The following is a 16,664-nucleotide window of genomic DNA, read 5'->3' on the forward strand; positions in this document are numbered from 1 at the left end:
TTGTTATTTGAATGACATGCTGTTTAACAATTCTCTCCATAGCTTTCATCACAAGGGATATGAGGGCAGTGAGTACTTTAGTGGTGTTCTTTTTAGAGAAAGGAATGATTGTGGAGAGTTTCCATATTTGGAAACACTTCTCCCAGCTGTTCAGCACAGTACCTTAAAACACAGCTGCTGATGTTATCCAAGCCAGGTAAGCATGATTTTTTAGCCCTCCTCAAAGCTCTCACCACATTCTCTGTGTTAAAGGTAAGAGTGCCACTGCTTGTAAGTGTTGACCAGATCTCTCAAATCTGGTGAAGAAGAAATTGAGGTTGTTGGGAAGGGAGGATGTTCCCCTGTGTAATCTTTTTTTCTCCACTTTGTTTTTGTATTTCAGCATAGCAGTTTTTATGGTAAGCATATCTTCCTTGTTGACCTCTTTCTTCTCATATTCTGAACCAGTAAAAAAATCCTCTTCTTTGTATTGAGGATTTCTTTAAGCTCTTTAGTAACCCAGGGATAATTGTTGGGGAAAATTGTGACAGTTTTGGAGATAATAATACTGTACATCTAGAATAAGACATAAGAAGAAACCATGTCCACTTGCTCAGTGAGATCGTTGGAGGGGGTTAAAAGGTTAGTCCAGTTTGTGGACTCAAGACATCCTTGGAGAGCTAGAATGCTGTCATTAGTCCATTGTTTGATGTTCTGAGTAACCTTCCTAACTCTCCTTATAATAGGATTGCATGCCAAAATGAGCAGAACAGTTTTGTGGTCAGCAGACCCTAGAGGGGGAAGTACAACAGACTTAAATGCATCTGGAAGTGACCCGAAACATTTATCTAGCGTTTCCCTGGCGGGTGTTGCATGTGAAATACTGATGAAAGCCTTTAAGGGGTTTCCCAAGGGAGCAGTGGTTAAATTCACCCAAAATATATTTTGGTGAGTCTGGTGAGGTGTGTTTCAGTCTATTCAGTGATGCAATATGTTCAGTGGCAGTGACAGCAACAGCATTGGCTTTTGGGTGAATGTACACCAGAATGAAGAGGAGCTGTGGATATTCCCTTGGTAAACAAAAGGGACGAAGGGAAACAGCCAAGAGTTCAATGAATGTGGTGTAAAACTTCTTCCTCACCATGACCAACATGCACCAGCGTGAGCTTACATAAAGACAAACCCCACTACCGTGTTGTTTGCCAGTGAGCTCACTATCCCTATCCAGTCTTATTTGGGGAGCAAAACCATCGATGTACAGTGTATTATCACTGTCATTGTTATTCAGCCAGGCTTCCATGAAGGCTAAAATAGAAGCAGTCCTGTATCCATGCATATGGATTATATTAGCTTGAAGCTCATTCTGAAGCAAGCTCACATTAGCTAAAATCACAGAGGGGAGTGGCCACTGTTAACATGCCGCCCGCTTCAGTCTGGCTCCACCCTTGGTTTGCCCCCTTCTGGTTACCTTATGTTTTTAATGAGTAGAGTTGCCGATGTTAGATGAGTTTTTTCGTAGTAATTCCTCTGGAAACGAGTCTGTGATAGTGGTAAGATGGGAGTTGAATCCGAGCAGTAGCAGAACATCTCTGGAATAAGTGACCTGCTGGACGTCGGGGAGATTCGATTTGTTGCTATGGACTAAGTTCCATAAGACCAGTAAAAGAAGCAATAGACGTGTCCGAAAGACTCCTTGAATGTCCATATTGTGGAATGTTGGAATAATCCAGACAAAACAGCAAAGACCGTCAAAGCATTAGTCACTGCTAAAGCTAGTCATTGTGCTGGACACAGAAACATCAAAAAAGTGTTGATAAACAACGAAAAAGAAAATCACATGTACACACGAACTGAGAAAAAACAAAAAGAAAAAGAAAAGCAGAAACCACACTAAAAATCTCCTAAAACTGTAATGTTATGTTCTATTCCAGTCCTTGTCTTAGTTGCTGCCTGGCTCATGCCTTCATCACCTTGATTCATTCCACCTGTGACCTGTGTTGTCTCACCCCTTTATAACCCCTGCATGTCCTCATCTTCTCCGCCAGATTATCGAAAGCATTATGCAAGTAGACTTCCAGCACTTCAGTTCTAGCCTTCTCGTTACGACCCACGCCCACGTCTTCTGGACCCTCCCTTCTGCCTGGCCCCTGTCGGATTACTGCTGGATTTTGCCTTCCTGGACTCTGACCCCTGCCTGCAACCTGGTTTATTCTCACCTGTCAGCCCATTTCACTATTCTCACCTCTCTCGGCCTCTCTGTGCATGACCATCACCTGATCTACCCTGTTTTTGGATTTTCCTTCCTCCTTTACCAGACAGGAAGCATTCCTCATCCCCACATTGCCAACACAACTTACCTACTCCAGAGGTTCTCCTCCTGTTGCTGCAAAATCAATAATGTTGTTTTCTACTCCTGTGTCGAGACTGAATTTCGGGGTCCCTCCAGTCCTTATAAAAAACTGCTCTACGAGCCAGCCGGTCAACCACACAAGCAGTGACCCAGAACTGTTTTGCAAGTTCAGTGTGCTTACTATGTGAGGTCATCAATAAAAGTGCAGAGCACTTAAATCTGACAGGTTTTGTAGAAGCATTTGGACCCATAATGCAGACTGACACGAGGAACCCAAAATAACTAATTTGTTATTGAAGAAAACAAAAGGCTGATGTTGCAGCAAAAACAACAACAAAACACTTACACAGAGGATTGCAAGGAGATACAAAAAGAGGACCTGACTGTAGCATAATACCAACAATTAACCAGGGCAACACTGGAGACATGGAGCCAGACTTGGGGGAACTTGGAGCCACAGGAAGACGGAGCCATGATGTCGTTGACCGTCTGGGAGGCTGAGTGAGTGGCGTAGTCATCCTCAACCCCCTCTTGAGTGGCCAGATAAGAGGCGTCTTCGCTGACCTCCACTGAGACACAGGCAGGTGGAGCGTTTCCAAGGAGCAAGGGACCCCCTTGAGACTTTGAGAAGTGGTGCCTTGGAAAGACTGATTCCAGCCTTGGGACACTGGAGCCGGTACTTGAGACACTTTTATTGTATACTGGTGCTACATAAATAAACTGAATTGAATTTCCGTTTTGTATATTTCATCCATTTAAAGTATCTTATATGATTAAAAAAATTAAGCCAAACATTTGTTAGTCTTCGAAAAAAAACATGCTCTTTTTAATCCACAGTGAATTTGGACATTTTTGATTTTCATTTGTATTTCACCCTAAAAATGGTTTAATCTGACATGTTTGGAGTATTTTTTTTTCAGCACAACCTCCCAAGTGTTAATTTCAAGTTATTTTTTTCAATGACCTACTGTATTTACACAAAAGACCTAAAATCAGATAAAAAAAACATAAAATCCGAGCAGAAAATTTGTTTTTTTACTGTGAAAACCACATTCATAACAAAATGTTTTTACAACTTAGAATGCAAATACAAAGAGTAATATTAATTAAAACATGAACAAATTTAGTAAACAACAAAGTTCTATACACAATTTCCACTAACAATGCTCGAGCTTTATTTGCTACTGTTGACAGGCTCACAAACCCTCCTGTGACGTTACCACCTGAACTTCAATCTAATGCCGCCTGCAACAAGTTTTCCAGTTTCTTTTCAGAGAAAATTCAAAAAATCAGAAGATTAATCTGCACATCCACTCCAAAGCCAGTACCAATGCTATGCCCAAACAAAACAAATGCAGAAAAAATGACCCAATTTCAACTACTTAATTATAAAACCCTAGAGGAAATTATAAGTCAATTAAGCTCCAGTTCCTGCTGTCTGGATGTCCTACCCACACATTTCTTTAAGAAAGTTTTGCCTGTCGTTGCTAATGATTTGATCCAAATAGCGAACTCATCGTTGTCTTCAGGTGTTTTCCCCCAGGCTTTGAAAACAGCAGTTATCAAACCACTGATAAAAAAGAACAATCTAGTAAAATCTTGAAACCTCTGCTTAGTTTATCTGTAGTGTGGGAACACATCATGAACAAAATGACAAAACCCAAAGGTAATAATAAAAAAAAGACAAAGGCTCCAGGGATTAAAATATAGACGACCGGAATAAGCAGGCAGGCTCTGAAGGTGCTAATGCTAATATGAGCCCTGCACTCACTTCGGGTCCATCCGCCACCAACAAGGACGTTCTAGCAGCCATTGGCAAGCTTAATGGATATATATATATATATGTGTGTATATAAACTAGCTACTGGGGAGCACAAGCTAGTGTATCTCTTGTGCTGGTCCCAAGCCCGGGTAAATGGTGAGGGTTGTGTCAGGAAGGGCATCTGGCGTAACACACTTCTGCCAAAACTAACATGCAAATTCATCCAAGTGACACCATACCGGATTGGTCGAGGCTCGGGTTAACAACGACTGCCACGGGTGCTGTTGACAAACAGAGTGCCAGCAGAAATTGTATTACTGTTAGTCAAAGACCACGAGGAGGGAAATATGCCAGGAGACAGAGGGAGAAGAGGGAAGTCAAGAGTGTAGGACTGAGGATAGCAGCTCTAAACGTAGGGACAATGACAGGCAAAGGTAGAGAGCTGGGTGACATGATGCAGAAGAGGAAGGTAGATGTATTATGTGTACAACAGACAAAGTGTAAGGACAGCAAGAATCACATCATTGAGGCAGGGTTTAAGCTGTTTTACCATGGTGTGTATAGGAAGAGAAATAGAGTACAGGTGGTCCTAAAGGAGGAGTTGGCAAGGAATGTGGTCGAGGTGAAAAGAGTGTCAGATAGGGTGATGTGTCTGAAGGTAGAAGGTGAAGGGCTGATGCTGAATGTTGTCAGTGGTTCTGCTCCACAGGTTGGATGTGATGCAGAAGAGAAAGAGAAACTCTGGAAGGACCTGGCTGAAGTGATAGAGAGTATTCCCAGGGAGGAGAGAGTGGTGATCAGAGCAGATCTGAATGGACATGTTGGTGAGGAGGTGATGGGCAGGTTTGGTGTCAAGGAAAGGAACCAGGAAGGACAGATGGGGGTGAATTTTGCAGAGAGAGATTAAAATTATTTCCAAAAGAGGGAGGAACACAGGGTGACCTATAAGAGTGGATGCAGGAGTACGCAGGTAGACCTGAGGGAGATTAAGGACTGTAAGGTTGTGGCAGGGAGAGTGTGGCCAGACAGCATCAGATGGTGGTGTGTAGGATGAGTGATGTGGTGATGAAGAGGAAAAAAGTAAAGGCAGAGAAGAGGACCAAATGGTGGGGGATGAGGAAGGAAGAAAGTTGTCAGGAGTTCAGTAATGAGCTGTTAAAGGCTCTGGGTGGTAAAAAAGAGCTTCTAGATGATTGGGCTACTACAGCACCATGATTAGAGAGACAGGTAGGAAGGGACTTGGTGTCATCTGGACAGAGACAAGATGAAAAGGAGACCTGGTGGTGGAATAGTGAAGTACAGGAAGTTATCCAGAGGAAGAGGTTAGTCAGGAGGAAATGGGACAGAGAGAGGACTGAAGAGAGGAGACAGGAATATAGGGAGATGCAATGTTGGACAAACAGGGAGGTAGCAAAGGCAAAACAGGAGGCAAATGATGAGTTGTACAAGAGGCTGGACACTGAGTAGAGAGAGAAGGACTTGTGTCGGCTGGCAAGACAGAGGGACCAGGCTGGAAAGGATGTGCAGCAGGTTTGGCTTGTTAAAAGTAGAAATGGTAATGTTCTAACAAGCGAGGAGAGTGTAATGGGAAGATGGAAGGAGTACTTTGAGGAACTAATGAAAGAAGTGAATGAAAGGGAAAGAAGAGTTAAGGTCATAGAAACTGTGGACCAGGAAGTAGAAAAGATTAGTGAGGATGAAGATCAGAAAGCTTTGGAGAGGATGAAGAAGGCAGTTGGACCTGATGACATACCAGTGGAGGGATGGAAATGTCTAGAAGAGATGGCAGTGAGGTTTTTGATTATTCAATGGCATTTTTGAGAGTGAGAAAATGCCCAAGGAATGGAGGAGAAGTGTGTTGGTGCTAATCTTTAAGAACAAGGGTGATGTACAGAGTTGTAGCAACTACAGGGGAATTAAGTTGATGAGCCACATGATGAAGATCTGGGAGGGTTGTGGGAGTTGGACTTAGACAAGATGTGACTACTTGTGAGCAGCAGTATGGTTTTATGCCAAGAAAGAGCACCATAGATGCCATCTTTGCTATGAGGATATCAATGGAGAAGTACAGAGAGCGTCAGAAAGTGTGGAAAGTGTTGTGTGGACTTAGAAAAAGCATCCAACAGGGTTTTGAGGGAGGAGGTGTAGTGTTGTAAAAAGAAATCTGGAGTGCAGTGAAGTATGTTAAACTAGTACAGGACATGTTTGAGGACGGCAGGACAGTGGAGAGGTGCACTGTAGGCATGACAGATAAGTTCAATGTGGAGGTGGGACTGCATCAAGGATCGGCTCTGAGCCCCTTCTTTTTTGCTCTGGTGATGGACAAACTAACAGCTGAGGTTAAGCAGGAATCCCCGTGGACTGTGATGTTTGCAGATGGCACTGTGATCTGTGGTGAGAACAGGGAGCAGGTGGAAGAGAACTTGGAGAGGTGGAGGTATGGACTTGAAAGACAAGAGATGACAGTCAGCCGTAGCATAACAGAGTACATGTGTGTGAATGAGAGGGAGGCAGGTGGGACAGTGCGGCTACAAGGAGCAGAAGTCACAAAGGTGCAGAACAGTACTTAGGGTCGACTGTCCAGGAAAACAGGGAGTGAGGTAAAGAGGTGAAGGAGAGAGTTTCGGCAGGATGTAGTGGATGGAGAAACGTTTCAGGAGTGACTTGTGACAAAAGGGTGGCAGCAAAGGAAAGGCCTACAAGACAGTGGTGAGAGCAATAATGTTGTATTGTTTGGAGACAGTTAAACTGACTGTTGTTTTTAGGCACTGTACTAACCAAAGCCACTTTTTCTGTTTAAAGGCAGTTTCATCTTGAATAGAGAGCAAAGAAAACCTAAACCACAAAGTCACAACATTTTACAATCAGTATTTTAGTTCTTTATTGCATAAAAAATGTATAGCCTGAACAAAGTTCTCAACAAAAAGCATGTTTTAGTCCCATTTAAGTAACAACCTTTAAAAATAGCAGTCCTCTGGGGTTTTTTTGTTAAATGACTTAGCCTTAAATGAAATTATTTATACTTTATATTTATATATATATATATATGTTCTTGTATAAATCAGTGGGCCTGAGGCTGAGGGTTACAGATATGGACATAAATAAATGGATGCCTTTCTAAAAACAGTTGTTTACTTGCCAGTCTCATCCAGTACCATAACTAAAATTGACTTTAAAAAACAGATGTGTTTAAGCTCATGATGTTCACTGCTTTCGCTCAAGTGGAGAAGTCCAGGTATCTGGGAATCTTTTTCACAATGGAGCAGGAGATGGATTGGGGCCTTGTCTTCAGTAATGATGTTGTTGCTTCTGTCTGTCATAGTGAAGAAACAGTTGAGTCAAAAGGCAAAGCTCTCAATTTACTGGTCCATTTACGTTCCATCTCTCACATACGGTCATGAGGTATGGATCATGACCAAATGAACGAGATCCTGGATACAAGCTGCTAAAATGAGCTTCTTTTGTAGAGTGGCTGGGTTCAGCCTTAGAGATAGGGGAGAGCTTGGTTTAGAGCCTCTGCTCCCTCCAGAACTTGCTGGAGGGATTACATATCCTTTCTGGCCTGGGGACGCCTTGGAATTCACCAAGAGTAACTCGAGAGTGTCACTGGGAAAAAGGGTGTCTGGGTTTCTCTCCTGGACCTGTTGCTGCCACAGTCCAACCACAGATAGGCAGTAGAAGATGGATGGATTTTAAGTGGTATTTAATAATAGCATGATATTGTTTCATCTGCATTTTTAAATATTTATCAAATATTTATCTCATCTTCTAATTTTTGTCATATCAGTATCTTCATTTAAGATTCAGAACATGTTTAAAAGCAAACTGTCAGGCTCATTGTGTGGTATGCAAAGTTTTTTTAATCATGTATTTGTTATTTCATCAAAGATTGTTGCGTTTTTTCCAGGTGTTAACACTGAAGTTGATTATTCTTGTTACTGCTATGCCCACTTTGTTGAGGAGTACATTTGAGGATGCTTCTGACTGATTGTTAAAGTTGATCATTTTTGTCTGTTTATGAAGGACTCCTTGTTCTCAGGTAATGAGATGCTGCAGCTGCCTACCACCCTTGGTGACTTGGTCCTGTTAACTATGGTACTATAGAAACCTTTCAAAATCACATTGCTGACTTGAAATCTTGAAATCCCCCACAGCCTTCCCACCTCCCTCCTAAGCAAGGCCAGATTAAGACAACAGAGAAAGGGACAAGTTCATCCTTCAGCGCTCCCTATACCATCATGCTTGTTTGGCTATGAGACTGCAGGCTCCCAGGCTGCTCTTCTGCAATTAGATGATTTCCATTACCACACACACATACATCTGCTCTGCCAAAGTCACACAATTAGTTCACTGTGAGGTTTAGACACCCACCAGCAGCTTGCTGTCACTGTCACTTTGACTAAGTTAGAATCAGCATTGTCTCATCTTCCTCTTCCTTTCGACCCCCATTTCCTCTCAATTAGCAGAGCTGTCACCAGGATCTTTCTCCCAGATTAAGTTATTCACTGTCTAACCATCTGCCACTCTTTGCATTTATAGTATCTTGCTTTGTTGCAGCTCTCTGAAGACAGTGAGCTCATAGGTAGAGTGAAGAATCTCTCAAAGCGTTCTGCACAGTTGTGTTACTTTATAAACAGGAAAACCATAGAGCTGTAGTTGTTAGGTGTAGTTTCTATTGAGTGTGTTTTTATTTTGTTAGTTTTTTGCAATCAAACTACTTCCACATACTTTGCACTATTTTAACTACGCATATATCAAAATGTTCTGCTTGATTGGGAAATGTTCCGATTTGTTGTTTTTGTTGAGTTATCGTTTCAGTTTAGTTTCTCCCTGTTCCTGTTTATTGCTACCATTAACTCCTCCCCAGTTGCTACTCCCGGATCCTGTCACGCCCACCTCCACCTGCTGTCAATTGTTGCCAACCACCTGTGTCCAATTTCCTCGTCACCCTCCGTGCTTAAAACTTGGTCACTTACTGTACCTCACTACTCTGCTGGATCATTGTTTCCTGTTTCCCCCGCTCTTGGTTCCATATTGTCATGTTCTGCTCCACGCCGTGTTACTTTATGTTTGGATTTTCTTTCTTATTTTGCTGCCACGTCAGCCCTTTGTTTGTGTTTACTTTAGTTTAATAAATTAACTCCTCTTAAGTTTGAGTCTGCACTCTAGGTTTGCCTCCTTCCCCATTTATTATGACACTATGACTTTTGTATTTTGTAACTTTTAAACTTTTCAAAAAAATTGCTACTTTTACCTTTTGTTTTTAATTTTTTAAGTTAATTAATTAATTTTTTTATTAATTAATTTATTTTATTATTTGGCTGTGTGTGAACCCATCCTGTGTGACATGTGAGCTAAGTACCTTCTCATAGTATTTGATGTCATACTCCAAAATGACTCCGTTGGGCTGGCTGGGTTCGTGCCACAGCAGAGTCACACTGTTTTGACTGGTATTCTCCTGACGGATGGCTAACACCTCAGATGGAGCTGTAGAACAAATAATAATAATGATAATAATAAATAAGTATATATGTTTGAGTTAAAATTGTGAGAAAAAAAAACTAGTTGACACTAGAGCAGCTGTTAAATACTTTAGAGGTACAACTCTTGATGTTGATACCTCTGTGGTGAAATTATATCATTTTGTCTGAATGTGGTTCCAGGGCCAACAAGCTCTCAGAACAAAACAAACATTATTTGTTAAAGCCATTCTCTAACTGGAATCCCTCATCAGCTGGAGAATAGGATTTACTCTACAAAAAAGTGCTACAATCACTGTGTTAATTATTCATATGAATATTTTCAGCCACCAAGGGTCTGGTCTTTTTAGGGCCAAAACAAACAGATTTAGGTCTCATAATTTCATTTGTATTTTTTTCTATTATAAGAAACAAACAAGCAAAATAAATAATAACTAATAAGTTTTTCTATTCATACATGGTGTAAAATGCCAATTAAACATAAACTGAATGATTTTAATCGCATTCTATTTTTTTCAAAGGTAAACAGAAACGCCTTATTGCCATGTTTAAAGTTATTTTTTTTGTTGTATTTATTGTTTGTTCTATGCAAAAATGTTGTTTAACCTAATTAAATACAGATTAACAAAGAAATTTGTATGTAATAAACTGCAAAATGCTACATTGACCAAATGTTCACCAGCTATTTGCAAGTAGTATCTGATAGCCACAAAAACAATAAGATGAACAGCCTGTGGATTGTCATCATCAAGAATATTTTTATTTTGATATGATAAACAGTAAAAGATTGCCAAGCATTGCATAATCTGGCAGGTTTAGTTTGTTCTCCTTTTGAGACAACGATTTTTGCTGATTTTACTCAGAAAGGTGATTGATAATCAGTAAAATCCCCATTGAAATTTTAAGTGGCACTGCATAATGTTTTGTTTATATTAATACTATTGATATTTCAAAAGAATTTTTAAACAAGCACGTTTTGTCTGTTTTTGGTCAAGTTGCTTGAAATATTTTGTCTTGTATTGCTTTCTTGAGTCATTTTAATCATTGCTGCAAACCAAATTTCTCCTTAGCCACAATAAAGGTCTAAACTAAACTGAACTGAACTGAACTTTTGCTGAAGCTGCAGTGTAAAGACAGTACAATGTTGTATGCCATCTTTCAGATTTCTTCTGTTTTTCTTTTTTAATGTCACACTTAAATATTTCAGATCAACAAATGTCAATATCAGACAAAGATACTCTGAGTAAATACAAAATGCAGATTTTAAATGACGATTGTATTACTTGAATTGAAAAAGCTATTCAAACCAACATGAAAAAGTGATTTCCTTTCTTGTTAAAACGTGAATTGAGTGATTTTTTTTTTTTGTTTTTGTTTTTAGAAAGCTGAGTTTAGTTTCACTCGCCACACCCAAGCCTGATTACTGCCAGACCTGTAGAATCAAGGAGTCAATTAAAATAAACCAATATCCACAAACAAAGAAAACTTGGAACAGTGGTGAACCTTCCCATGATTGTTTAGCCAACCTTAAATTACTCCAAGAGCTCATCAATGACTCATCTAGGCAGTCTCAAAAGAACCCAGAACAACATCTAAAGCCTTGCAGGCCTCATATGGCTTAGTTGAGATCAGAGTTAATGATTCAACAATAAGAAAGGGACAGAGGGTAAGAATGGCCTCCATGGGAGAGTTCCATGACTAAACTCATTACTGAGCAAAAAACAAACTAACAAACAAAAAACACTCAGGCTAACTTCACATTTTCCAAAAACATACTGAAAATAAATTGATGATCCCTTCTGGGAAAACATTCTATGGACTGACAAAACGTGTGCGTCCCATTTTATCTGGCATAAAACTAACACTGCATTTCAGAAAAAGAACTTTATACCCATTTTCAAACACGGTGGTGGTAGTGTGATAGTCTGAGGCTGGTTTGATGCTGCAGGACCTGAACATTTTGCTGTAATTAATGGAATCATGAATTCTGCTCTCTAGCAGAAAATCCTGAAGGAGAATGTCCGGCCATCATCTTACTTGGGTTGTACAGCAGGACAATAATACAAAGCCCAGCAGCAACATTCTTTCACAGCCATGAGAAACAAGTCTTTCATAGTTTATTAAGAAGTTTTGTGAAAATGAGTCTAACAGACATTAGGGCCTGAAATACTTGTTGCCAGTTATTCCAAACACTTGGTTGCAATTGTTGCTGCCAATGGTGGCACAACCAGCTATTAGTTTAGGGGCAATTACTTTTTCACTTAGGACCAGGTTGGTTTGGATAGCTTTTTTCCTTTAATAAATGAAAATTACATTTTGCATTTACTGAGGTTATCTTTGAAAGGTAGTAACATTTGTTTGATGATGTGAAATGTGTAAGTGTGACAAAAAAGTAGAAACAGAAGAAATCTATAAGGAGACAAATACATTTTTAGAGCACTGTAAGTGACTCCTACCAAAGCGTTTATATCACATTGTTATTGTTCAAATTTTAAACGTCAGTCTACATCAGCATTTATAGTGTATGTTGTCTGCATGAATCCTACCTGCCTGGTTTGTTGTGATGTTGACGATGGCATACGGTGATGCTTCATCGCTCAGGTGAGTCACTGCATTTGTGGCCAGGATGCGGAAGGAGTAGTTAGTGTGGGCCACCAGATTCAGCACCGTCACCCGGGGCTCCATCAGACCAGTCTGGTGGGGGATGAACCTCACAACAGCGTTGCCCGAACGCTCCACAATCCCTCCTCCCCCCCCAACACCAATGCTTGCACCACCACCCACCTTCCCTCCACCGTTGCCTCCAGGAGAAGCTGTACAGTCCTCGCAGGGGCCCTCCCCAGAACATTTCTGGCACAGCACACTGTACTGCAGGTCACTGCGCCCCCCTGTGTCAAGAGGGCGGTCCCAGTCTAAAACCACAGAGGTCCCATTGACAGAGGAGATGACATTTACAGGAGCAGATGGAGGGCCTAGAGACAGAAAGATGAGTGTTCTGATTTATTTTGCACTACTTGAAGATGTTCTTGTCTGTATTGTAAAGGTTATAATCTGTTTTTGTTGCATTGTGATGTGGATATGAACAATTCTGAATCAAATTAAAAATGTCAAAAACTAAATTATAATTTAATGTTAATAAGGTCATGTTAAGAAACCCTAAAACAGACAGAAACGTAACACTGGACAAGGGTTTACAGTCCATCAATAAATAGAAAAATCAGGCTGTATCATTCAACATCATGAATATAAATAATCTGTTCTCATCTAAACCATATAAGATGTTGATGAATCACACATTATTATCTACTTTTCAATTAGAAACATGCACTTTAGTATGATTTTGAACAACTGCTATTCTCATGTTACTTTATTGAGTGGTCCTTAAAGTTCATCCAGTTCAGACTTTTACTTGTTTAAATTGTAATTAGACTGTAGTATATTGTCTTTACTTTTCTGCAGGAGGTGATGTTTGAAATTTTAAAGGTTTCGTGGCTTGGGTAAAAGATAATGATCCTGGAAACAGGAATTTGCCCCAACATTTTATTGTTACTGCACCTAAATGATGATGAACTGCTCTCAAACAGACTGATGTCTGTTTTCAAATCATTGAACACAGATGAAATAAACTGAGAGGATTGATTTTGAATCCATGCACACAATTTAATAAACTGAGGGAACAGAATATTACAACCTCAAACTTAATTTCTAATTTAAACCCTCTCCTTCCATTTCCACCCAAAGGAGGAATAAGTAAAACATTCAGTGGTAGCTGCCACTGCTTACCAGAGGACCACTGAGTGAGTGACATCTAAATATCTGACCACTGAAGAAAGCGGGTCAGATATCTGTAACATGTGATGCAAGGACATCTATTGCTTATCTTGTGTCACTGTACTCAGTATTTTGACTCCTTATTTTGTTCATTAAGTATCCAAAATGTTGTTTAAATAAAAAGTATTTTATACTGCACTGTAGAGCATATTTAGTTTATTTTAGGTCAGAGAGATCCTTTGTCAAAGAATTTGTTTAAAGTGAGATTGTGGATTAAAGGTTGAGTTTTTCTTTGACAATTATTTGTCATGCATCGACATTTATGTTAAAACTGCATCGCAGTAATGTAAATCATATTCAAATATGGAGGTGCCTAAAGATTATCATCCCTACTGTACAACTGTTGAGATTTTGTTGTTGTTGTTTTGTTTTGCTGTACAGTGTGTTTGTGTTTACGGGAGCATGCAGCTGCAGGGGCGTCATCTGCTGCCCGATAGTAGTTGAAGTCACAGGGGCATGAAACGGCAGCTCTGGTCTCTGAGTTGCTATGTTGAGGACATTTCCCACACAGGCCATCACCGGCCACCGGCTTATAGAAACTCACTTCACATGCTGCAGAGAAAAGGAGAATAAACAGGAAATGAAGAGCTTGCAGCAAAAATGCACTCCCGTAAGCACTCCCAAACATAATTTTTTTTTACAGTAACTGTGCTTAAAAATGCACAGCTCAAACTTCCTCAAAACCATGACATTTTCTGCAAAGCATTCATTTTAGGACAAAGCCCCCACCCTCTGGCCACCAAATGGATGTATTATTACAGGGGAGATGAAAGCCACACTTCCTTTTGCTTAGATCTGGGCTGGAAATGCATTGCACTGTTGATACTCCCTGTGAGACCATCAGAATCCAGACCCTGCTTCAACATTATTCAGCTCTTGTGATACATATTCACTTTTAACTCAGTGCTCATTAATAATGGAGGGGCTCTGATAAATATATTCTCTTTCCAGGCAGTTAATAGGCTTCTGCAGTGCTAAATGAGGCTGAGGTAAACCTCACATCCACACAGCAAAGCAGCAGCAGACATCTCTGGGCTCATGTTAGCTCTTCCTCACAGGCTAATTTAGGCTTCTTTAAAACGATGTGTGATAGCTTACAGACAGAATGTGTGCCTCCTTGTGAAGCTTAGAATAACCCACCTTGTTGTTAGGTTTTAAAAGATATCAAAAGAACTAATAAATGGGATAACCATTACAGAGTGAAATGATAACAGTTAAAATGTGTTCTGGATTACCAGCTGAGTTTTAGATGCATCTGAAAATGGGGGGAAAAATCTACCTGTTCCTCCAATAAAATTCAAGATGTTTACTACAGCCAACTGTGCCATGGATTTAAGTATTTTTGAGTTTACTTTGTATTTCGCTCATTGTTTTTTTGTTTCAGTAATTCATTTTTTTTTCTTTCTGTTTTGTTCAGGTTCTTGTGACGTTTGGCTTTCTGTGTTTTCCTGTGTCACTTTTCACCTTGAGCATAATGTGAATCAAATTTATTTATATAGCACATTCAAAAACATCTGTCATTGGTCAAAATACTTGCACAGAAAACAACAAATATTCCAGAGTTGGGTCACGGAAACAGCAGCTTGAGGGAGCGAAACCCAGACATTTCTTTTCCCAGCCACCTCTTCCAGCACTTCCAGGAGAATTTCAATGCGTTCGCAGGCCATCTAAGAGACATATGCCCCTTTTCCACTGGCTCTATTTGAGCAGCTCTGCTCTACTCTACTCTACTCTGCTCGGCTCTGGCTGGTAGAAATGCAATGCATTTTTTACAGTTTGGTCAGTAGCAGAGGAACGCTTCCTTGTGTTGGTGGGAAGGCGGAGGGGCTCCAAAGCCACACCTCCAGACTTCGGAAGCGCTATGGACAACGTTGGCCCTGTGTTGTTGCTGTTTTTTAAACTTATGGGGATTCTCCTGAGACTTCAGGAAGAGAGGCGCAGTGGAAGAAATGCTCTGGATGCTGCGATTGTTGCGCGGAGTAGGACAGCTGTTATCCGCCGGAGATTTCAGGCTTTACAGCGCCTTCAGCTGGGGGACAGACGGCAGAAACGTTGCAGGGTAAGCTAACGCTGTTGTTTATTGTCCTATTACTTTGCTACCGTTCCAAAATTGTCTATCGTTGTATTCTTCAGTCTTCTTACACTTCAATCTGACCACACCCATGACCAATGAGTGAACATGAGCTAAGCTTGCATCACCAATGATAGCAGGGCCGGCCTGCTGGCTCTGCTCCAAAGCAGGGACCAAAAAAGCAGGGACTGGCCTCAAAAAAATGCCGGTGGAAACACGTGCAAAGCAAGCCGAGTCGAGTGGAGCCTGGACCTTTAGAGCCGATGAAAAAGGGGCAATAGTCTCTCCAGCATGTCTTGGGTTTTCTTTGGGGTCTCCTCCGAGTTGGACATGCCAAGAACACCTCCCTAGGGAGGTGTCCAGCATAAACGTTGCAGGGTAAGCTAAAGCTGTTGTTTATAGCCCTACCGACCAATGAGTGAACAAGGAGCTAAACTTGCGCCACCCACAAAAGCAGTGCCGCCCAACTGGCCCTACTCCGAAGCAGGGACCAAAAAAGCAGGGACCGGCCTCGAAAAAATGCTGGTGGAAACATGTGCAAAGCAAGTGGAGTAAAGTGGAGCCGGGACCTTTAGAGCTGGTAGAAAAGGGGCATTATTTCACTCTGGAGTTGCCCATGGTGAGAGACACTGGCTGGTGTGGGCCTACTTATAGCTACTATTTGTATATTGACAACAGTGTAACCTAGAGGTGTGTGTTTGGGAGAAAGGGGCTCTCTGTTCTGAACCTGAGTGGTGTCTGTTATGAGACTTTTGTGCTAGTCTGGAACTGGAGAACTGAAGAGTACATGAATTAGAAGTCTGACATGATGATTGTGATCAAAAGGCAACAGAAGATTAGTGAAGGAAACATCATGAATGTAATAAAAGGCTCAAATGAAGAGATTCAGGAACAGCTTTCCTTCTTTTAGCTTCAAAAGAGATAAAGCAAAAAAAACAAATCTAACATGTGTTTGACTTTTTTGTTGTTTTTCCTAAAAAATTATATTAATAAACCTTTTGCATATATATATATATAAAAAAAAAAATTCACTTCTCACCCTCCGCGGGTGGTCTTGTTTCATCCTCTGAGCTCGGGTCCTCTACCAGAGGCCTGGGAGCTTGAGGGTTCTGCGCAGTATCTTGGCTGTGCCTAGAACTGCACATTTCTGGACTGAGATGTCTGATGTTGTTCCTGGGATCTGTTGTAGCC

General features: G+C 40.8%; 1 protein-coding gene across 2 annotated transcripts in view; it reads right to left on the minus strand.

The window, feature by feature from the left end:
* The window catches only part of epha8 (eph receptor A8), a 271,726-nt gene that overhangs the window by 57,320 nt on the left and 197,742 nt on the right, over positions 1-16,664 (minus strand). For both annotated transcript variants that reach the window (XM_037975306.1, XM_037975307.1), the window contains exons 7-9: positions 13,799-13,954; positions 12,118-12,543; positions 9,454-9,578 (exon numbers count right to left, since the gene is read on the minus strand). In XM_037975306.1, the coding sequence (XP_037831234.1) occupies positions 9,454-9,578; positions 12,118-12,543; positions 13,799-13,954 (707 nt within the window). The remainder of the gene's footprint in view (positions 1-9,453; positions 9,579-12,117; positions 12,544-13,798; positions 13,955-16,664) is intronic.

Source organism: Kryptolebias marmoratus, linkage group LG4 (assembly GCF_001649575.2).
Source record: "Kryptolebias marmoratus isolate JLee-2015 linkage group LG4, ASM164957v2, whole genome shotgun sequence".
In the NCBI taxonomy this organism is placed as follows: Eukaryota; Metazoa; Chordata; class Actinopteri; order Cyprinodontiformes; family Rivulidae; genus Kryptolebias; species Kryptolebias marmoratus.